The 22379-nt window shown below is 49.3% G+C and overlaps 2 protein-coding genes across 3 annotated transcripts in view; both read right to left on the reverse strand.

The window, feature by feature from the left end:
* The window catches only part of ARL9 (ADP ribosylation factor like GTPase 9), a 38896-nt gene extending 26878 nt beyond the window's left edge, over window positions 1-12018 (reverse strand). The window contains exon 1 of the mRNA XM_065595818.1: window positions 11751-12018. Within this exon, the coding sequence (XP_065451890.1) occupies window positions 11751-11924 (174 nt within the window). The 5' untranslated portion in view covers window positions 11925-12018. The remainder of the gene's footprint in view (window positions 1-11750) is intronic.
* The window catches only part of SRP72 (signal recognition particle 72), a 75353-nt gene that overhangs the window by 10794 nt on the left and 42180 nt on the right, over window positions 1-22379 (reverse strand). The window contains exon 19 of one of the 2 annotated variants that reach the window (XR_006176867.2): window positions 21549-21802. Coding sequence is in view for 1 of the 2 variants with exons in the window: in XM_008162785.4 (XP_008161007.2) it covers window positions 21622-21802 (181 nt within the window). In the remaining variant the exon portion in view is untranslated. Of the gene's footprint in view, window positions 1-21525; window positions 21803-22379 lie in introns of those variants that run through there. The other variant, XM_008162785.4, reaches the window with a different exon arrangement.

Below are 22379 nucleotides of genomic sequence, written 5' to 3' on the forward strand. Positions count from 1 at the left end.
AGGATAGCTAATGTAACACTGATTTTTAAAAAGGGTTCCAGAGGTGATCCTGGCAATTACAGGCCGGTAAGCCTGACTTCAGTACTAGGCAAACTGGTTGAAACTACAGTACAAACAGAATCATCAGATACATAGATGAACCAACACGACTTTTGTAAAGGGAAACCTATGTGCTTGTTTAGTGAGGTACGACAAGGGGGATCCAGTAGATATAGTGTACTTTGACTTTCAGAAAGCCTTTGACAAGGTCCCTCACCAAAGGCTCTTAAGCAAAGTGAGTAGTCATGGGATAAGAGAAGATTCTTATGGATCAGCAACTGGTTAAAAGATAGGAAACTGAAGACAGGAATAAATGGTCAGTTTTCACAGTGGAGAGAGGTAAATGGAGGGCTCCCTCAGGGACCTATAATGGGACCCGTGCTGTTCAACATATTCATTAATCATCTGGCAAAGGGAGTGAACAGTGAGGTGGCAAAGTTTGCAGATGATAGAAAATTACTCATGATAGTTAAGTCCAAAGCAGACTGCGAAGAGCTACAAAGGAATCTCACAAAACTGGGTGATTGGGCAACAAAATGGCAAATGAAATTCAGTGTTGATAAATACAATATAAATGCACATTGGAAAACATAATTCCAACTATATCTACACAATGATGGGGTGTAAATTAGCTGTTACCACTCAAGAAAGATCTTGGAGTCACTATGGATAGTTTTCTGAAAACATCCGCTCAGTGGGCAGCAGCAGTCAAAAAGCTAACAATGTTGAGAACCATTACTAAACGGATAGAAAATCAGACCGTAAATATCATAATGCCATGATATAAATCAATGGTATGCCCACACCTTGGATACTTTATGCAGTTCTGGTCACTCCATCTCAAAAAAAGATATATTATCATCTGAAAAGATATGGAGAAGGGCTACACAAATGTTGAGAGGTATGGAACAGCTTCCATACAAGAAGAGCTAGAAAAGACTGGGACTTTTCAGTTTAGAAGAGAGACAATTAGCGGGGATATGACAGAGTTCTAGAAAAGCATGTATGGGATGGAGAAAGTGAATAAGGAAGCGTTATTTACTCTTTCATGTAACACAAGAACCAATGAAGTTAATAGGCAGCAGGTTTAAAATAAACAAAAGGAAGTACTTGACTCCACAAAGCAGACCTGTGAAACTCGTTGCCAGGGGATGTTGTGGCGGTCAGAAGTGTAACTGGGTTGGTTCTAAAAAGAATTAGATAGATTCATGGAGGACAGGCCTGTCTATGGTTATTAGCCAAGATGGTCAGGGATACAATCCCATGCTGTGGGTGTCCCTAAACCTCTGACTGCCAGAAGCTGGGACTGAACGACAGGGGATGGATCACTTGATCATTGCCGTTCTATTCATTCTCTCTGGGGCACCTGGCACTGGCCACGGTCGGAAGACAGGATACTGGGCTAGATGGACATTGGGTCTGACTTAGTATGGCCGTTCTTATGCTATTGTGTGCATATGTTTATTTAGATTATTTTAAAGTGTCTAATGTAAGGAGACTAGCCATGAGAATTGAAGTCTCCTTTCTATCCAGAGGCAATACACACTGGCCCAGATGCTGGGAATATGCCTCCACTCTTCCATTCACCTGACCTCGCACCTGAGCTAGAGCCACTTCTCCCTCCAGGCATGAGTGCTGGAACACATCTATAAAGCCTCTTCTGTGAGCCTGGGTCTCAACTGAGCAGAAACTCTCAGTTCCGCTAATTGGTGGATGAAGCTTCTGTGACATGGATTTCAGCCCACCAAACACTGCAGAGTAGAGCGGGGTCTGAAAATCGAGTGCAGTGGGTTGTGCTCTCTATTGCTGCATTATGATATATAAGGAAGGCAGGATTTTTTTCTTTAAACAAGAAGTTCAAGAACAGTCTGCCCTGGAAGTCTCTTTGGAGATGAGGAGGTTACTCACCCTGTGCAGTAACTGAGGTTCTTCGAGATGAGTGTCCCTGTGGGTGCTTCACTCCAGGTCAAGGTGTGTCCCAGTGCCTTCGATCGGAGATTTCTACAGCAGTACCCCTACGGGCCGCGCACGCGCTGTGCCTGCCTCACGAGCGGTCAGTGTTTGAATAGCGCGTGCACAGCCCGGGCTCCTCAGTTCCTTCTTAACAATGGAGTGCGTCCCAGATTAAAGTAGAGGGGAGGAGGTGGGTAGCGGAGCACCCACAGGGACACTCATCTCGAAGAACCTCAGTTACTGCACAGGGTGAGTAACCTCCTCTTCTTCTTCGAGAGATGTCCCTGTGGGTGCTCCACTTCAGGTGACTGAAAAGCAGTGTCCCTTAGGATGGTTGGGACTTCGGATCAGGTAAGAAGGCTGTTGACAAGACAGCTCTACCTATCCTGGTGTCGGATGCTGCCATGCGCATGAGAGCATAGTGATTGGTAAAGGTAAGGTTCGCTGTCCAGGTAGCTGCCTTGCATATGTCAGAAAGCGGGACATTACGGAGAAAGGCAGTGGAAGTGGAGACAGCTCTAGAAGAGTGTGTCCTAATTGATGTAGGGGGTTGTATTTGCTTCAGTTGGTAGCAGAGACGTATGAAGTCTGCAATCCATTTGGAGAGTCTCTGGGTAGAGATAGCTTTTCCCTGTGATCGCTGAGTGGTAGAGTCGAGAAGTTTGGGGGTTTTCCTAAACGGTTTTGTTTTATCCAGGTAAAAGGATAGTGCTCTGCGCACATCAAGAGTGTGCATTGCTGTTTCAAAAGCATTAGCCTGGGGTTTTGGGGAAAATGTTGATAGGTGTATTGGCTCATTGAGGTGAAAGGAAGAGTGCATCTTAGGCAGGAACTTCGGGTGTGTGCAGAGTGTGACTATCACGGAAGAACGTGGTATACGGAGGTTCTGCCATGAGTGCTCCCATTTCTCCTATTCGTCTGGCAGACGTGATTGCTATCAGGAAGGCGGTCTTCACGGATAAGTAGAGAAGGGAGCAGGTAGCCATTGGCTCAAAGGGTTTATCCATCAGGGCTTTGAGGACTAGGTGGAGGTCCCAGGGAGCAGCAGGTGGTTTTACATCTGGATATAATGTTTGGATGCCCTTCAGGAACCTCTTGGTTACTGAATGGGCAAAGACCATAGTGTTGTTGATCTTATGGTGAAATGTGGTGATTGCTGCGAGGTGGCACTCACGGCGAGATCTGACGTTTTAAGGTCTAGCAGGTAATCCAGTACCACTGGGAGTGGGGCGGAAACTGGGGAGGTCTGTTTGGCCGTACGCCAAGATGTGAACCTCTTCCATTTATGTAGGTAAGTAGTGCGCGTGGTGTGTGTCCTGCTGTAGGACTGTCCGCACTTGTTCAGAACATGCTAACTCCTCATTAGAGAACCATTGATTAGCCAGGCCCTCAGGTGGAGTCGCTGTATGTCGGGGTGAAATAGCTGGCCCCTGCGTTGTGATAGGAGGTTGCTGGGGGAGGGGGTGAGTGGAATCGGTGGCTTGACCGACATCCGTATGAGGAAGGAATACCATGGTTGTCTGGGTCATGATGGGGCTATTAGAATGATGTTGGATCTGTCCGTTCTTATCTTCTGTATTACTCTGTTCAACAGAGGTACTGGTGGAAACGCATACATGAGAGTGTCGATCCATGGGATCATGAAGGTGTCTCCTCGAGAGTGTTTCCCCAGGCCGGCTCTGGAGCAGAAAGTCAGACATTTTTTGTTTATTGCCGTGACAAATAGATCAAGTTGGGGATAACCCCAGGTCTGGAAAATGGTAAATAGAATGGTGTCGTTGAGTTCCCACTTGTGCTGTATGGGGAAGGATCGACTGAGCTCGTCTGCAGTGGTTTCTGAGAACCAGGCAGGTATGAGGCGGAGACATGGATATTGTGTTGAAGACACCAATTCCATAATTTTACCACTTCTGTGCAAAGAGAGTGGGACCGGGCTCCCGCCGTCTGTTCACATAGAACATGCATGCGATGTTGTCTGTCATGATCTGAATTCTGTGGGTTTGGATAATGGGAAGGAAATGGAGGCAGGCATTGAGTATGGCTCGGAGCTCTAGTAGATTTATATGAAGCTTGGTTTCCGTAGAGGACCAGAGGCCCTGAGTGGTGAGGTGACCCATGTGCGCTCCCCATCCTGTGAGGGATGCATCTGTAGTGATGGTCAGTGAAGGGGGTTCTTGTCGGAAGGGAATCCCGGCACAGATGTTGATAGGAGAGGTCCACCAGAGGAGCGAGTCCTTGACTTTTGAAGGCATAGTTAGCAATTTGTTTAATCTGTGGATATTTGGTTTGTATACCGTGGCAGGCCCCCTGAAGGCGTCACATGTACAAGCGGGCATTTGGGACCATGAATGTGGAAGCGGCCATGTGCCCTAACATCAGCAGGGAATCTCAGACTGTAACCCACAGGCTGGCACATATCTGGGTAATCAGGGTACCCATTGTGTGGAATCTGTCCTGGGGAAGAGAGGCAAGACCCATGGTGGAGTCAAGGTGTGCCCCGATGAAGTCAATTTGTTGGGTAGGTTGTAAGGTAGATTTGTTTCTGTTTATTTGCAGACCCAGGGTGTGGAAGCAGTGCACAGTTGCAGAAGTCGCTCGGATCACCACCAAGTGAGTGGGTGACTTGAGGAGACAATCGTCCAGGTAAGGAAAAATGAGGATCCCTTTCTTTCTGAGATGCGCTATTATGACTGCTAGCACTTTTGAGAAGACACGTGGGGCAGTGGAAAGGCCAAAGGGCAGGATCCTGTATTGGTAGTGTTCCAGTCCCACCGCAAATCTGAGAAAACGTCAATGAGCAGGGTGGATCGTGACATGGAAATATGCATCTTGGACGTCGAGGGTTGAAAACCAATCTCCCTGCTCCAGTGTTGGAATTATTGTTGATAGAGTAACCATCTGGAATTTCTGTTTCTTGACGAACTTGTTTAGATGTGGAAGGTTGAGGATAGGGCACCATCAACTGTTTTTCTTTTCTGTCAAGAAGTAGTGAGAGTAAAACCCCTTACCTCTGTGTTGAGCTGGTATCCGCTCTATCGCTCCTAGTTGTATGAGGTGTTGTACCTCTTGACGGAGCAACTGTTCATGAGAGGGGTCCCTGAAGAGGGACAGGGTGGGTGGGAGGTATGGAGAGGAAGAGGATGGCTTAGCCCAATCTGATAATTTCCAGGACCCATCTGTCCATAGTGATGGCTTCCCAATTGGCAAGAAATGGGCGCAGACGGTGTCCAAAGAAATGGATGGTTGAAATCGATGCTGAAGAGGGTGGAAGGTTTTCTATACCCTTGACCATAGCTTCAGATTTTTTTGTTTGAGGCAGGAGGGTGGGTCACCATTGTTTACGGAGGGCGACGTCATTGGGTCCTGGGTCTATGGCATTGTTGTTGCTGTATATCATATTGTCTGAAATGTTGATTTTGCACAAAAGCATGGTAGTGTAGCCACTGATATGGCTGATATCTGTACTGCCTCTTTTTTGTGGCAGGTGGCTGCATGCCTAAAGATCTGAGTGTAGCACATGATTCTTTCATAGAATAGAGGACCTCATTGGTTGCAGAGGTGAAGAGCTTGTCCCCATCGAAGGGAAGATCTTCGACAGGCGGGTGGTGGTGGTCGGGGACTCTCTCCTGAGGGGAACAGAGTCATCTATCTGCTGTCCCGACCAGGAAAACCAAGAAGTGTGCTGAATCATCTATCTGCCATCCCAACCGGGAAAACTGAGAACTGTGCTGCTTTCCAGGAGCTAGGATTCACAATGTGATGGAGAGACTGCCGAGACTCATCAAGCCCTTGGATCGCTACCCCTTCCTGCTTCTCCATTTGGGCACCAATGATACTGCTTTGAGCAGATCACTGCAGACTACGTGGCTCTGGGAAGCAGGATAAAGGAGTTTGAGATGCAAGTGGTGTTCTAGTCCACCCTCCCTGTGGAAGGAAAAGGCCCGAGTAGAGACTGTTGAATCGTGGAAGACAATGAATGGCTACGCAGGTGGTGTCGGAGAGAAGACTTTGGATTCTTTGACCATGGGACGGTGTTCCAAGAAGAAGGAGTGGTAGGAAGAGACGGGCTCCACTTAACGAAGATAGGGAAGAGCATCTTCGCAAGCAGGCTGGCTAACCTAGTGAGGAAGGCTTTAAACTAGGTTCACCAGGAGACCGAAGGCCTGAGGTAAGTGGGGAAATGGGATACCAGGAGAAAGCACGAACAGGAGAGCGCAAGAGGGGAGGCCTCCTGCCTCATACTGAGAAAGCAGGACGATCAGCGAGTTATGTAAAGTGCCCAAACACAAATGCAAGAAGCCTGGGAAACAAGCAGGGAGAACTGGAAGTCCTGGCACAGTCAAGGAATTATGATGTGATTAGAATAACAGAGACCTGGTGGGATAAATCACATGACTGGAGTATTGTCATGGATGGATATAAACTGTTCAGGAAGGACAGGCAGGACAGAAAAGGTGGGGGAGTTGTGTTGTATGTAAGAGAGGAGTATGACTGCTCAGCGCTCCAGTATGAAACTGCAGAAAAACCTGAGAATCTCTGGATTAAGTTTAGAAGTGTGAGCAACAAGGGTGATGTCGTGGTGGGAGTCTGCTATAGACCACCAGACCAGGGGGATGTGGTGGACAGAGCTTTCTTCCGGCAACTATCAGAAATTACTAGATCACAGGCCCTGGTTCTCATGGGGGACTTCAATCACCCTGATATCTGCTGGGAGAGCAATACAGCGGTGCACAGACAATCCAGGAAGTTTTTGGAAAGTGAAGGGGACAATTTCCTGGTGCAAGTGCTGGAGGAACCAACTAGGGGCAAAGCTCTTCTTTACCTGCTGCTCACAAACAGGGAAGAATTAGTAGGGGAAGCAAAAGTGGATGGGAACATAGGAAGCAGTGACCATGAGATGGTCAAGTTCAGGATCCTGACACAAAGAAGAAAGGAGAGCAGCAGAATACAGACCCTGGACTTCAGAAAAGCAGACTTTGACTCCCTCAGGGAACTGATGGGCAGGATCCCCTGGGAGAATAACACGAGGGGGAAAGGAGTCCAGGAGAACTGGCTGTATTTTAAAGAATCCTTATTGAGGTTGCAGGAACAAACCATCCCGATGTGTAGAAAGAATAGTAAATATGGCAGGCGACCACCTTGGCTTAGTGACAGGGGATGTGGAAAAAACTAATGTACTCAATGCTTTTCTTGCCTCTGTCTTCACAAACAAGGTCACCTCCCAGACTACTGCACTGGGCAGCACAGCATGGGGAGGAGGTGACCAGCCCTCTGTGGAGAAATAAGTGGTTCAGGACTATTTAGAAAAGCGGGACGAGCACAAGTCCATGGGGCTGGATGCACTGCATCCGAGGGTGCTAAAGGAGTTAGCGGATGTGATTGCAGAGCCATTGGCCATTATCTTTGAAAACTCATCGCAATTGGTGAAGGTCCCGGATGACTGGAAAAAGGCTAATGTAGTGCCCATCTTTAAAAAAGGGAAGGAGGAGGATCCGGGGAACTACAAGCCAGTCAGCCTCACTTCAGTCCCTGGAAAAATCATGGAGCAGGTCCTCAAGGAATCATTTTTGAATCACTTAGAGGAGAGGAAAGTGATCAGGAACAGTTAGCATGGATTCACCAAGGGTTACTAATTGCCTTCTATGAGGAGCTAAGTGACTCTGTAGATAAGGGGAAAGCAGTGGATGTGTTATTCCTTGACTTTAGCAAAGCTTTTGATACGGTCTCCCACAGTATTCTTGCCACCAAGTTAAAGAAGTATGGGCTGGATGAATGGACTGTAAGGTGGATAGAAAGCTGGCTAGATGGTCAGGCTCAATGGGTACCGATCAATGGTCAGGCTTGACAGAGCCCTGGCTGGGATTATTTAGTTGGGATTGGTCCTGCTTTGAGCAGGGGGTTGGACTAGATGAGCTCCTGAGGTCCCTTCCACCCCCGATATTCTAGGATCTCCTTGGGAAAGGAGGAAGAAGTAAACCATGAGGCAAGCCGCATGCTGATGGCCGTGGCTTTAGATCTGGCAGCATCGAGGGCGGCCTGAAGAGCTGTGCGGGAGATCAATTGGCCCTCGGACGCTACCGCTTTGAATTGTTGTCGTTTGTCTTCCGACACATTATCAATAAATTGCATTACTTTCGCATAATTCTTGTGGTCATATTTTGCTAAGAGCGCCGCGTAATTCGCTACTTGAAATTGCAAAGTGGAAGATGAATGCGCCCAACGGAGTCCAGTCTCTTGTTCTTGTCAGATGGGGTAAATCGGAAAAGCCGGTGATTATTTTTCTGGTTGGCCGCCTCGACCACTAGCGAATTGGGTGATGGGTGAGTAAATAGAAACTCCGAACCCTTCGATGGGACAAAATATTTGCGGTCCAGTCTCTCGCTAGTGCGAGTTATCGTGGCCGGGGTCTGCCAGATAATTTGAGCTGGTTCCATGATGGCCCCATTAATTGGTAGGGCTATTTTGGATGAGGTGGTAGCTTGTAATATGTCAGTGAGTTCGTGGTGGGTTTCTGGTAGCTCCTCCAGGATAATCTTGAGTTCATTGGCTACCCTTTTAAATAATTCCTGAAAGTGGATGAGCATATCAGTAGTGGGAGGTAGTGGGGACACGGTGGCCTCCCATGGTGGTATCGCTATAGGATGGGGAGTGATGTCCTGTGCAGGCAGAGCGGCTACTTCAGGTCTTATCTGCCTATCCGTGTCAGAAAGCATCGGGGAGCGCCTGACAGCTTTTCCGCGGGCGGCACGGTGAACGCTCGATTGTGCCATGGTGTAGTTCCATGGACCTCAGTGTGGCCATTGCCCAGGAAAGGGGGTAGGTGGTCCCATCCAGGGGTTGCCATACCAGTGTGGGTAGCCACTAAGATTGGAGGAGCGCGTTATAATGCGTCTCCCACTTGTAGGTAAGCGAACCTGGGAGGAATATTGTGAGGAAAACATGACCATTGTCCTCTTCCTCCACTTGAGAGGCTTGGAGCGGTAGGGGAGTACTGCAGATAGGGTGCTGAACATCCCGGTGATAGATCGGTGCTGAGTAGTGGAGACGGGGGGGAGGGAGGGTATGTGACACTCTTAAGGCCCCGGATGTAAAAACTGAGGTGGTGCTGTGACTCCAGGTGCCGAACGATAAGGCAGGAGAGGAGTGAGGGTTAACTGAAGTGGAGCTGCTGTCACTGCCCTTGGTGCAGGCAAAGCCTGTAGACGCATCTGCTGCACTGAAGGTTGCACTGGGGATGCATATTGTGCCACAGGAGTAGGTGCCCCAGCCATGGGCACTGTCGGGCAGGCAGGCGACATGAGGCGGCGCAGTGCCGGGAGCGTCAGCTGCGGCAGGTGAGAAAGCGGTGCCACAAGATCAAAGGGCGGTGCTGCGGTCTCTGCTTGTGCTCTCAGCACCGTGACAGCTCTCGGCACTGTGCTGTCAGAGGTTGCCGAGGAGAGCTGGAGGAGGCGGGCAGCTGAAAGCCCTGAGCCTCGGCACCAGGATCCTGAGCAGCCGACTGACAGTCTGTGCCTGCAGAGTTAAAAGTGCTGAGCCGTGGAGCAGCGGGCAGTGGTGAGGGGGAAGTCATTTGAGACTTCTTTGCTGAGGAGCGGCTCCTGACGGGGGAGGATGCTGGCCGTTTCTTTGTTTTACTTTTCTCTCCTGAGGGTTTTAAAGAGCTTTGCTGGCCAGAGTCAGATGTGGGTCTGAGGCGGTTTTCTAAGAGGAGCAGTTTCAGTCTTAGCTCCCTGTCCTTGTGGGTTTGTGCTTTAAGCTTATTACAGAGGACGCATTTTTGGGGTACACGAGACTCCCCCAAACCACGTACCCACTGTGAATGACCATCCGAGATAGGGATGGCCTCGTTGCAGGAGGCACGTCTCTTGAAGCTGGGGAAGCCAGGCATGTCCGTAGCCGAGGGGTTTTTTTTATTATTTTTTAAATAACTCTAAAAACTAAACTATTTTTCTTAAATAGTAACTCTATGACTAAACTATCTAAATTAAACAGAGTCACAGAACTATCTCTGAGTACATCTGAGAGCATTGCTGCAGTCCATCTCTAGCCGAGGACAGTAGAGAACTGAGGAGCCCGGGCCGTGCACGCACTATTCAAACACTGACAGCTCGAGAGGCAGGCACTGCGCATGCGTAGAAATCGCTGATCGAAGGCGCTGGGACGCACCTTGACCTGAAGTGGAGCACCCACAGGGACCTCTCTCGAAGAAGCACTAGTGGAGCAGTAGGATTATGAAATCCTACTGCACCAATGAAGAGCAGAGCCCAGTGCTTTTTCTACATGTAAGTCACATTTACAAGTGCCACTGAAAAATCACAGTGGCCAGTTAACTCAAGAGCTGTCTCTCCCCCGAGACCACCAGGGGCTCCACTAACACGAACCCACAGAAGCACACAGAGTCTTCCCAGCGGGCTTGGATCAGGCCTTCCCTGGCTTTACATGACCACATGGATCTGCACTTACAGATCCCGCTGTCCCAAATTACTCTAGTGTTTGCTCAGCGCAGGATTTGATCAAGGGGGGGGGGGGGGGGGGGAACTTTCAGAAAAGAAAGAACTTTACAATAATGGGCTTTTCTACTTCCTAGCCCCCACACACTGCTGGGGAAAGCAAAGTTCAACTCCATTGACTTCAGCACGGTTGTGCGATTTTATGCCAGCGATAAATTGGGCCCAATAACCTTCTTTATTTTTTTAAAGGCTTTTCAAGCATCACAGTGGGAAAGCGGGAACAAGAGCCTAAGATCAGCCTGTCAGACTCAAACCAGGCTAATCCTTAACCTCTTAAGAATGCTCTCCAGCTCTGCGTGAAAGTCAGCCCTGCCTCTCCTAGACGGGCAAAACTGGGTTACCCTAGAAGAAATACGTAGATACAGGATGGAGAGAGCATATTGCTTATGGGAGATTTCCAAAAGCACCCAGAGGAGTCAGGCACACAGCTGTCCTCAGTGGTCTATAGGAACCACATGCCTAAATCACATAGGCCTCTCTGACACTCCCAGTCTGCATTTCTGTGTGAAGAGTTTGCTCTGGTACCAGAAATCAAGAGTGTAACAGGAGTGTCCGTGGTTTTAACAGGAGGGTAAGAGTGAGGTTGCAGCCACCTTGGCAGGGAAGGATTTTGCATTTGACTAGTTCTGAAGCTGTGAACGGTGGGTCTTAGGCAGATAAAGCCCCGGTGGCTTAGTTACAAAGCAGCATTGAATAGGTTGCCGGTTCCTTACCGCAGGGCAGCTCCGCAATCCGGTAACAAAGGGCACCCACTAGTTGCCCCAGCAAGAGACAAGACAAAGAAGGGACCGACTAGGCATGAGCCCGCTAAAGGCACCCGGTGCAGCCCGCTCTCGGCTGTGCGGTCCCCGCTGCCCCCGGGCGGAGCTGGGAGAGGCGCCCCAGGCGGGATCGGCCCTTCCGCTCGGCAATAACAAGATTTCCCCCGAGGCCGTTCAGGCTAATCCAGCCTTAGCCTCGATCGCCCGGGGCGGGCAGAGCGCTGCCCACCTGGCTCGGCTCGTGCCGGGATTGCCGGGCGGCCTGGCCACAGCCCCCCGGCTCTGCGGGGCCCGACAGCGGGCTGCCGGGCAAGCCCCCCTGAATCCCTGGGGCCGGGCTGGTCCCGCGGCTCCGGCCGGTGATCTCCCAGCGGGGCCCCACCGTCCGCCCGGCCCGGCCCGGCCCGGCCGGGGAGCGCCCGGGGACCCCGCCCGCCAGGGGCCGAGCTCGCAGCCCGGCCGAACCCCGCTCCCGGCCCCGTACCTGCTCCCCGGCCGCGGCGCAGGCTCCGCCCGCCCGCGGCTCCAGCGGCGGCTCCGGCGGCAGCGCTCGGCCCCCGGGATCCCGGGCCAGGTAGCGCCAGGCGGCGTAGGCCCCGCCCGCGCCGAGCGCCAGGGCCGCGCCTGCCAGCCCTGCCCGCCGCAGGCTGCTGCCCATCGCGGCTCTGCCCCGGCAGGGCGGGACTCCGCTCAGCGCCCGGGCGTGGGGCCCGGAGCCAGGCGGGAGGGGGCTGTACCGCCGCCGGGCCCGCCCCGCTCCCGCGCCCGCCTGGGCACCGCCTCCCCTGCCGCGATTAGCCGCGGCCCCGCGCCGGCTCCAGGTCCCCGCAGCGTCCCCCGGCTGCCCCGCGCCCGGCGCCTTCCTCCTCTCGCCACCGACCCCGAGCTTCAGCTCTCGGGTCGCTGCACAACCCGCCTGGGAGGGTTGGTTTGTTGTGTATGTTACACGGGTGTTTGCTGCATTCTCAATCCCTGCCTAACCCCAGAGCAGCTTTCAGTCAGACCCACATTGCCCTGGCAACCCCCCGCCCCGGCCACCAGCCGCTGCTTGTAACGTGACTCGATTTCCCCTGGCGTGAGCTGTGCACTAGTGGCACCATGGACAGGGGGCTGGAACAATGTGTAGCCTGGGGGTGCTGAGAGCCATTGAGCCAAACTGCAAACCCTGTGTGTGATGGAAACCACTTCACGCCAGGGGTGCTGCCCTATCCCCAGCACCTCTAGTCCCAGTGTCTCGGACCAGGGCTGGATTAAGGCAGGGGCTTTAGGGGCTGCAGCCCAGGGCCCCAGCTCAAGGGGGGGGGCTCAAAATAAATCACAGGCAGCAATCTCCAACTCCAGGCTGCGAAAAGTCCCACAGCACAGTGGGGCACTCAGCGTGCCTGCCTGCCTGCCATAGCCCCACACTGCTCCCAGAATCGACCCGCTGCTACCATGTCTGTGGCACCTCGTGGGGGGGAGGTGGCTCCGCATGTTCCCCCTGACCCCAGCACCGTCCCTGTGAACCAGCCAGTGGGAGCTACAGGGGCAGCACTTGCAGCCACAGAGATGTGCTAGCACAGGGGTTGGCAACCTTTCAGAAGTGGTGTGCCGAGTCTTCATTTATTCACTCTGATGTAAGGTTTGGCGTGCCAGTAATACATTTTAATGTTTTTAGAAGGTCTCTTTCTATAAGTCTATCATATATAACAACTATTGTTGTATGTAAAGTAAATAAGGGTTTTAAAATGTTTAAGAAGCTTCAATTAAAATGCAGAGCCCCCCGGACCAGTGGCCAGGACCCGGGCAGTGTGAGTGCCACTGAAAATCAGCTCCCGTGCTGCCTTCAGCATGCGTGCCATAAGTTGACTACCCCTGTTAGCATCTGGCTGCTTCTGGGAGCACCGTGGGGTTATGGCAGGCAGCCTGCCTGGGAATGGTCTGTGATAAGCGCCTCCCAGCCAGAACCTGCACCTTGCACCCCCTCCTGCACCCCAGTCCCCTGCCCCAGCCCCCTCCTGCACCAAACTCCCTCCCAGGAAAAAAACTTGTATACAGGGACCCCACAAAATCTAATAGGGCTGGGCCCACAGTAGTGTTAATCTGGCCCTGCCTATGACCATGGACAGCAATGTAACCTGGCAGACAGAATCAAACATGGCTGATACTATAATAAGAACATTGTGGGCCTGATTTTTAACAGTCAGTAGGCAGCTGCTCTCCTGTAGGCACTTAAATGAATTGGCCAAATGGTCAGGTGCCTACCCGGGAGCAGTGGAGGGAGAGGCAGAGCCTGGATTTTCAAATTCCACAATTTAAAAAAAACCATTTTGAGGAATGAAACCAAAATTCAAAATCTCCCCCCCCCCCAAATATTTTGGGTTAATTGAAATATTTTATTACAATTTTATCCTTTTAAACTTTTTAAAAATATTTTTATACATAATTTTCTTTCAAAAAGTAATTTCAAAACAAAAGTGTTCCATTTTAAAAATGTCAAATGGGATGTTTTAATATGGGGGAGAGGGATAGCTCAGTGGATTGAGCATTGACCTGCTAAACCCAGGGTTATGAGTTCAATCATTTAGGGATCTGGGGCAAAAATCTGTCTGGGGATTGGTCCTGCTTTGAACAGGGGGTTGGACTAGATGACCTCCTACAGTCCCTGCCAACCCCAATAGTCTATGAACATTAAAACACTTTATTTTTTCCCCCTTAAATAAAATTTCATCAAAATAGACACCATTTTTCCAAATCATTTCAACTGACAAAAATGGCATTTTTAGTCAAACTATTATCACCAAAAAAAAAAAAAATCTGACCACCTCTGCATACATAAAAAATGGAAAACGACTGCCTAGGAAGGAGTACTGCAGAAAGGGATCTGGGGGTCATAGTGGATCACAAGCTAAATATGAGTCAACAGTGTAATGCTGTTGCAAAAAAAGCAAACATGATTCTGGGATATATTAGCAGGAGTGTTGTAAGCAAGACATGAGACATAATTCTTCCACTCTACTCCATGCTGATGAGGCCTCAACTGGAGTATTGTCTCATTCTAGGCACCACATGGCAGGAAAGTTGCAGACATATTGGAGGATGTCAAGAGAAGAGCAACAAAAATGATTAAAGGTCTACAGCAGTGGTTCTCAACCAGGGGTACACGTACCCCAAGGGGGTACACAGAGGTCTTCCAGGGGGTACATCAACTCATCTAGATATTTGCCTATTTTACATCAGGCTACATAAAAGGCACCACTAGCAGTCAGTACAAACTAAAATTTCAAACAATGACTTGCTTATACTGCTGTACATACCATACACTAAAATAGAAGTACAATAGTTATATTCCAATTCATTTATGTTATAATTATCTGATAAAAATGAGAAAGTCAGCACCTTTTCAGTAATGTGCTGTGACTCTTATTTTTATGTCTGATTTTGTAAGCAAGTAGTTTTTAGGGGAGGTGAAAGGGGTACAGTAGTATGGAAAGGTTAAGAACCACTGGTCTAGAAAACATGACCTATGAGGGAAGATTGAAAAAACTGTGTTTTTTTTAGTCTGGAGAAGAGAAGAATGGGGGGGGGGGGAATAACAGTTTTCAAGTATATAAAAGGTTGTTACAAGGAGGAGGGCGAAAAATTGTTCTCTCTAACTTCTGAGGCAAGGACAAGCAATGGGCTTAAATTGCAACAAGGGTGATTTAGGTTGGGCCTTAGGAAAAACTTCCTAACTGTCAGGGTGGTTATGCACTGGAATAAATTGCCTAGAGAGGTTGTGGAATCTCCATCATTGAGGATTTTTAAGAGCAGGTTGGACAAACACCTGTCAGGGATGGTCTAGATAATACTTAGTCCTGCCATGAGGTAGGGGACTAGACTAGATGACTTCTCGAGGTCCCTTCCAGTTCAATGATTCTATGATTCTAGAGCTGAGTTCTTTTGAATATCCAGTTCTAGAGATATAACAGACATTGTCTATCAAATTAAATGCCATTTTAAAAACTACCAACATTTCCTTTCTCAAGTTATTAATGCCATCATTGATCATACACACAGAGAATTTTAAACTTTAATAGATTAGACATTATTGGTGTTTTCCCATTTTAATTTATTTTGGCTTGGACACAGTGAAAAGAAATTAGTCAGTTTCTCTTTCTGCCTCTCATCATTAGCAGATCACTGCAATGCTCAGGCTGCTAATACCACAGGGTAATAGCACACACAAAGCTATCCTAGTTAAAATATTAAAACATTTCTAATATTGCATGCAATTACATTTATATTTTTGGCCCAGTCTCCATTTATATCCTATGTATTTGCATATAACTAAGACGGCTGTTGTTTTTTCATTTCACATTTAAAAAATGCAGGTGGTTAGCCCAAAATTATGGCCCAGTCTTTATGTTAACACATATAAACATATTGTAACTTTACTCATATGGGTAATTCCACTGATTTCAGCAGCACTGCTCTGGTAAGTAGCTAAGCATGCACCTAAGTGTCTACAGGATCCAGCCTTTAGCCTTCTTTCTTTCTGACCTAGGTCTAATGTAAGGTGTGGTCCTGCACAAAGTTTTTACCTGTTTCTTTTAAACTAGTTCAGTGCTGCAACCCTTAGTGTGGTAGCAGATAAACTGGTATTAAGGTATCTTATAGCAGTCTAGCTTATTTCCATACATTTGTTACATACAGCTGGGGCAAAGAAGGGTGAACTGTAGAGTGTTTTAATAGAGCAATCCTACAATTGATTGGGGGAAATGTAAAATGGTGTATGTTACAGGATTTGCACTGTTTCCTGGTCAGTTTCTCACATTGAAATGCCCTAGTTCGGCCACGAGGTGGCATTTAGTACATAAAACTGCCTATAATCAGTAGGGCTGGTCAACACATTCCAGCTAAGGCACTTGTTTCAGATTGGTTCAGGGCAGCCACATGAAGTCTCAGTGCACGCGGCATGCTCTCTGTTCTGTATGTAGGGGCAAGGTAGCAGGGAAGGCCAGGGCCTGTCTCTCTCTGAGCCCCATGACTGCTGGGAGCAGGGCCTATTCACTAGTTTCCCCTCAGTCCCTGCCCAGAGAGAGGAAGTGGAAGGCAGGGAGGGATGCTCAGCACGTGTCAGACTCCCAGACAACAAAAAGATCGCTTTCAGAGGCTGCTCCCCCTCAGAGAACAGCTAGGCCAAAGCAGACAGGGTCAGTGGGATGATGAAACAGACTAGGCAATGTTTTGGGGTGGGAAGAAGAAAAGACCAGCTTCCGAGGCTGGGCCTTGCTGAGTGGAGGAGCTGTTGCAGAAGCTCTGCATCACGAACCCCAGGAAGCGAACCAGATTGCCACGAGGCGGAAGAGGCAGCAGAATCCACTTCGGTGACGGTGATTGCATGTGTGCATGGAACCTAATCAGGAGCCTTGGGAAGATGTGAGCTCACCTGTACTGTTACTGTAACCTGTCCCCCAAAGCACAAGAAGTTATAGATAGCAGTTCCCAGTTGTTGTGTTAGAAATAAAACACATTGGTTTCAAATGAGAAATTGACTGTAGAATTCTTCAGGTTGTCTTTAGGAGGCTAACAAAAGAGCGATGAGGAAGGTTAAGTTTTTGTCATGGTTATTTTTAGTAAAAGTCAGAGACGGGTCACGGGCAATAAACAAAAAAAGCCCCTGACTTTTCCTAAAAATAAGCATGACAAAATGGGGCTGATGGGTGGATGAGAGCCCGAGCCCTGATTGCAGGGACTGTCCAGGTCCCCCTGCCATCTGCGGCGTCTCAGAGCTCCACCTCCACCCTTCCTCCCCCAGCGGCTCAGAGCACCAGGGCCAGAGCTGGGAGGTGCAGGGGCCCCCTGCCAGCTCCTGCCCTGCCACCCCAGGGCTGAAGCAGAGAATGTCCCAGAGGTCTCTGGAAGTCACAGAATCCATGACCTCCCTGCCATAATCTTAGCCTTAATGATGACCACAGTGAGCCCCATGCACCCCAAAAGCAGGAGATGCTAAGTGAAGCACAGCTGCTGCACCGTGGATGCAAGCAACATAATACATGCAAGTGATGCTAGGTGCAGTGTGGAGACAGCATCAGCAATACACAGCTTTAGGGAGCAGCAAGGAGACCCAGACAGACTATAGGGAGCCACATGGCACCAGTGGTGTGCACCAGGCCCACTGCAGGTAGGGGCGGCACCAGGACGTACAGGGCTGGAGAGCCAGCCCAATGCTACAGTGGATAGTAGGTTGCTGCCAGTTCCGGAATGGGTCCCTTGGTGCCCTCCTGCAGAGGTGGTACCATAGGTCACCGTCTCAGATTCCCTCCCCCTCCCCACAGGGGAGCTCCCTTCTCCACAGTCCTGGCAGGCAGTCCCTTACTTGCTACCCTACACCCCTGAAAAATGCTCTCAAATCCTGCAGCACCACCTCCTGGCCAAATGAGGGGGAGTATCTGCCCCTTCCTGCATCCTAGGCCCTCTTGGGAATTATTTTATTTGCACGTGTCGGTCCTCCAACCTCTGTCCATCCACCCTACTGCGCTGAAAACTGAATTCAAAATGGCCACTCTTGGATTTCCTGGTTCAGGTGAAAACCTCCTGTTTTGATAATCTCTGAGTCACAACATTTCATTTCAATAAATATTTGAAGGTTTCAGCATCTCATCTCAGTATCAAAATATCGCAATTTCTCACAGGATGGAAAAGCTGTTTTCTGATTAGCTCTGGTAAATTGGTATTTACAAAGCAGCCCACTCCCGCACACAGCCTTCCCCCCCACTCCTCCTGCCCTCCCCCCCCAGCAACCAGGTCTTTCCAGGGGTGAGGATTGGCACAGATGTCTTCATTGTCATGACATGGTAAACACTCACCGACTCCAACAGGATTAGTTCAAGTACAGGAGAATTCATTTTCTCAGTGGGTGGTTTAAGTTCACTGTGCCTAACAAGATGGCAGTTTTGGAGTCCATCTTCTGAAAGTCCCTGTAAGCACTCAGCACCCACTGAGAACAATGGAGAACTCTGCAGCCATTGAGGAAAATGGGAGCTGCTGGTGCTAAGCACTTTGGAAAATCTGGCCCTGAATGTTAAATAGATTATCTAAAAAGTTAGGCTGACTTGAAGTTCACAGCCTGGGGGTATTTTACTTGCACTATGTGTTGGAATTTAAAAGGAACACAAACAGTTTTTCAACCCATGATGTTGTTTATTAGCTACAGTTAGTGGAAGAGGATGAAAACAAAGATTTTTAAAAATCAAATTTAATTTTCCTGGGTTATGCTGTTCACTTTTCACATTTATGGTCACTGGGATGATGAAACAGACTAGTGGGTTTAGTCAGTTTCAGGTTCTCATGCTGGGTAGTGCATAAAGCAGTGGTTCTCAACCTATTTACCATCATGGGCCGCATCTGCAGCTTTCTATGTGTTATGTGGGCCGCAGCCTGTATGGCTCTGAGGATGTCAAATGGGCCAAAGCTGTGTGCTGACTGGGTCGCAAGTGGCCCACGCGTTGAGAACCACTGCAAGCAGATTCTGCAGGTCAATGTTTGTTTTCATTGGCAGTATTGTGTTTAGTTTTAGATTTTTCTAAAAGACTGATTTTACAAAGCCTGTAGTTTGTGCCAAACTTTGTCCACCTACCCTCTACTAGTGCAATTTACACCCAAGTTCAAAATGCCTCACTCCTAGCACATACTTTCTTCCGCTCTACATACCTCTTCCCTACTCAAGTTCTTTGCAAAATTATTTTGCAACATTGCAAGAGGAGCATGGAGGAAGTTGCCAGCGTGATTACATAGAAACTGATCTATTATAGTCCAACTGTAAACTTCCACTCAAAAAAAATGTGGTACTTAGATGCCTATTTCTAGTGTTGACTAGGAAAACAAGCCAGTTATTAGTTTAAACCTCCCTCTAGCTTTGATATAGAGCTTAGTAATACAACATTTGGCTGGCACGGGCGGGGCGGGGAGAGAGAAATAAACTACACTGTATGAACACCAGCATTTGCTGAAGGGCTTTACAGTTAAAGGGAGAAGCAACTGTGACTGGAAGAGGAGAGAAAACAGCTCTCCCCGCCGCCAGCAGCCATCATATTCTGTATATAGCCACTACAGATCCTGGCACCAACCAAATCAGTACATACTGTCCAAGAGTGTATTAGAAAGATGGAAACACTGGTCATGCCTCGATAGTTGAAGTCAACATGAGCTGGGATTGCTCAGCAAAAATCAATCCATTTTTATTGTGGTGTCTGAACTTCCAGTCTTCACATTTGACCGTTTGGCCATGATTATTAAGAATGTAGAGTTCTCCAAACTAGATTGCAAACATCTAAATATATACACTCGAAAGTCAGAGTGAAAGTTGCTTAGTGTGTTATGATTTACTCTTCATAGTTCTAGTTAGAGACCATACACGTGATAGATGTAGTGATTTCTAACACTGCATTCGGGTTCTTTCTGTAAAAAATAATTGTGTTTTGTTCAGTTACCCCTGTTCTCAGCCCATTCTCTTGTGCTATACAAACGAGTAGCACAAAAATGAGTTTTTGTGCCCGATCTGCCTGCCACCCAAAGCACAATACTCACTGTAACTTGGTCTTGGAGTCAGCTGCTGCTAGAGAATTCCTTCCAGTCCACACATGCTTCCTTTTCTACCCTGACTGTTGCTACCTGCTAGCAACTGCCAAGCAACTGTCCTCCGAACGTTTCTGCTTCTTAGACTGTAGCTGGTTAACCCAGGAGCTATGCGCCCCTACAGTGCTAAGATGAGATGGTGCAACGGTTGTGACTGAGACTGAAAAGCACTGTGTCTGACATGTTGGTAGCTGGAAATGCAAGTACGGAAGTTCCTTTGCTTATGGTTTTTGTCTGACGGTCTCCAGGAATTTCTGCTACAGTAAGAAATACTGTTCCCGTGCCATGCAATAAATCCATCCCAGCTTAGCGGGCCTGGCTGTCTGAACTGCAGCCTGCAGACCCACTGACACTTGTGCACCAGTCTATGTACAGTGTGCTGTCTGTAAGGCCGTCTGGGGTTGCCAGGCTTCGTTATTTCAATCACATAGAGTTAACGGCTACCACAAATGTGGAGGAAGCAAGACTCCCATCCTTAAAGAGGTACCCTCACAGCAGATCGGAGAAAGCCTAACCAGCCCAGGGGCCCCCAAGAGCCAACTCCTATGCTCATTTCTTCGCAAGGAGCTGAGTGCGACTGGTGCCCCCGTAGTGGCTATCACATTCCAGTGCACTATCCCCACAAATATCGGAATAAAACCCCAGACACCATCTTACAATTCAGGGGCTTTAGGCTGGCACAGGAGTGTGCATCAGTAAGACAGCAGGAGAAGCAGGCCATGAGGCATTGTCTACAGCATCTTCCTGCATATTCCTAAACCCCCGAAGATTGCACCCACACAGGTCATAATACATATGAAGGCTGAAATCTGGACTGTGTCCCTTGGACATGGCCAGACCCTGAAAACAAAGTATTCCAATGCCAGACACCACAGGGCAGATGCTCTGAGAGTTCAGCAGTCCGACCCCAGAGGAGAAGTGCACCATTTCCAATGCCCCACCTCATTCCAGAAGAGTTTGTTCCTCACGGAACCCAGAACGCGGAGCGTAGGCTGCTCACACACGCAGCGCTCCTGAAGGCCAGCGTTATCTGCTAACAAAGCAGCATTCTCATACGCTCTGTTTGGCTAGAGGAAATCAAAGCCGACAGACTGTGCCAAGGCGCCACAGGTCGCCTGCACCTTGCCCTGGGAAGCTCCACGCAACCTCAGATTGTTCTTAATTGACACGTTTAAGAATGTGGCTCTCCAGAACTCAAGCCACAAAATGGAGTGATAGTGAACTGTCCCTTCCGCCATGCACAGCCGCCTCCAGGCAGCAGCCCATAGGCTCCATCTTGCCCTCCTGTCACCTAGGTGAGGGCTTTGTCAGGCAGCCCAGAGACAGCATGGGCCTGTGGGGAGGCCAGTAATGCGGCATGTTTGTCAAGACTCATCACTCCAGCTGATTCTCTGCTGTAAGCAGGACTGGGGAAATACCCTGTGTTAGTGTAACTGCCGCAGGGGGCCACGGGTACACCGGGAGGGACAACAGTCTGACTCAGTAAGCAAATGAACCATAAGCCTCCTCCCCCTCCCCCCAAATAACCGAGGGAAGAATCGGGCAGCGACTTAGGAAAGGGAGCGGGGATGGGCGGAGGAAAACCTTCCCTTCCCTTCCCACTGCAGAGGAAACGAAGCCCAGGAGGAACCTTTTCAAGACAGCGTGAAGGAAGCTGTGACTTTGTGCTGCTTCTTACTCTGACCTTTATTCTGTTCTCAGCACTTTACAGCAGAGAGCTCCAGTCCCTCACATGGCCAGCTCGGCAGCCGCTCTCGTCACCAGCCTCCCTTGCCTCCTTTCTTCTTCTTCTGCTGCTGCTTCTTCTTGGTTGCTGCAGCGCCAGCAGGTTTCTGGTGCCGGGGAGGGATCATGTTACTCGTGGCTGCGGAGGACGTGGCTGTGGTGCTGCCAGGCCGGGGGGAGGTAGGCGGGCTGCTTGCTGTCTTACTGGCATCCCTGCAGGGAGACAGGTAACGCCGCTGGGTTAGGTGTGCCTCCCAGGGCCGGGGGACTTCGAACATCGCTGCTAGAGAGAGGAACATTTTCCCTTTCCTTGCCCAGAACAGAAATCAAAGGGAAACTAATTTAGACTCCAAAACAGATAAAAAAGCAATTGGCCATGGGATTTGCTTTTAAAGCTGCGGAATTACAGCCCAACAATTGAAGTGAGCACACTGTCTGGGTTATGGATAAATTATTCAGACACAAAGTAGAAATCTCACACTCCGGGAAATGCAGATGAGCAGTACAAACCCAACCGAAGCCAGGCTGTTGCTGTTCTCCTGCCTGCACTCTTACGGGAAGGTTGTTTGCACCAGGTCTCCCCCTGCCATAACCCAGCCCCTCCCTGCTTGGCCCTGCAAGTGGCAGCACTGAGCTCCCATCCAGTGCACAATTTACTGAGTTCAATGCAAACAGAACCTCACTTTAGCCCAGAATCATGCTCAGGAGGTTTGAAGAGTCTGTAGCAGCTGACTAAACAGAAGGGTGTGCACAGGCTCCTTTCTAGTTCATCAGGCGTGTCATGTGGAAC

The sequence above is a fragment of the Chrysemys picta genome, chromosome 5, assembly GCF_011386835.1.
Source record: "Chrysemys picta bellii isolate R12L10 chromosome 5, ASM1138683v2, whole genome shotgun sequence".
Lineage (NCBI taxonomy): Eukaryota > Metazoa > Chordata > Testudines > Emydidae > Chrysemys > Chrysemys picta.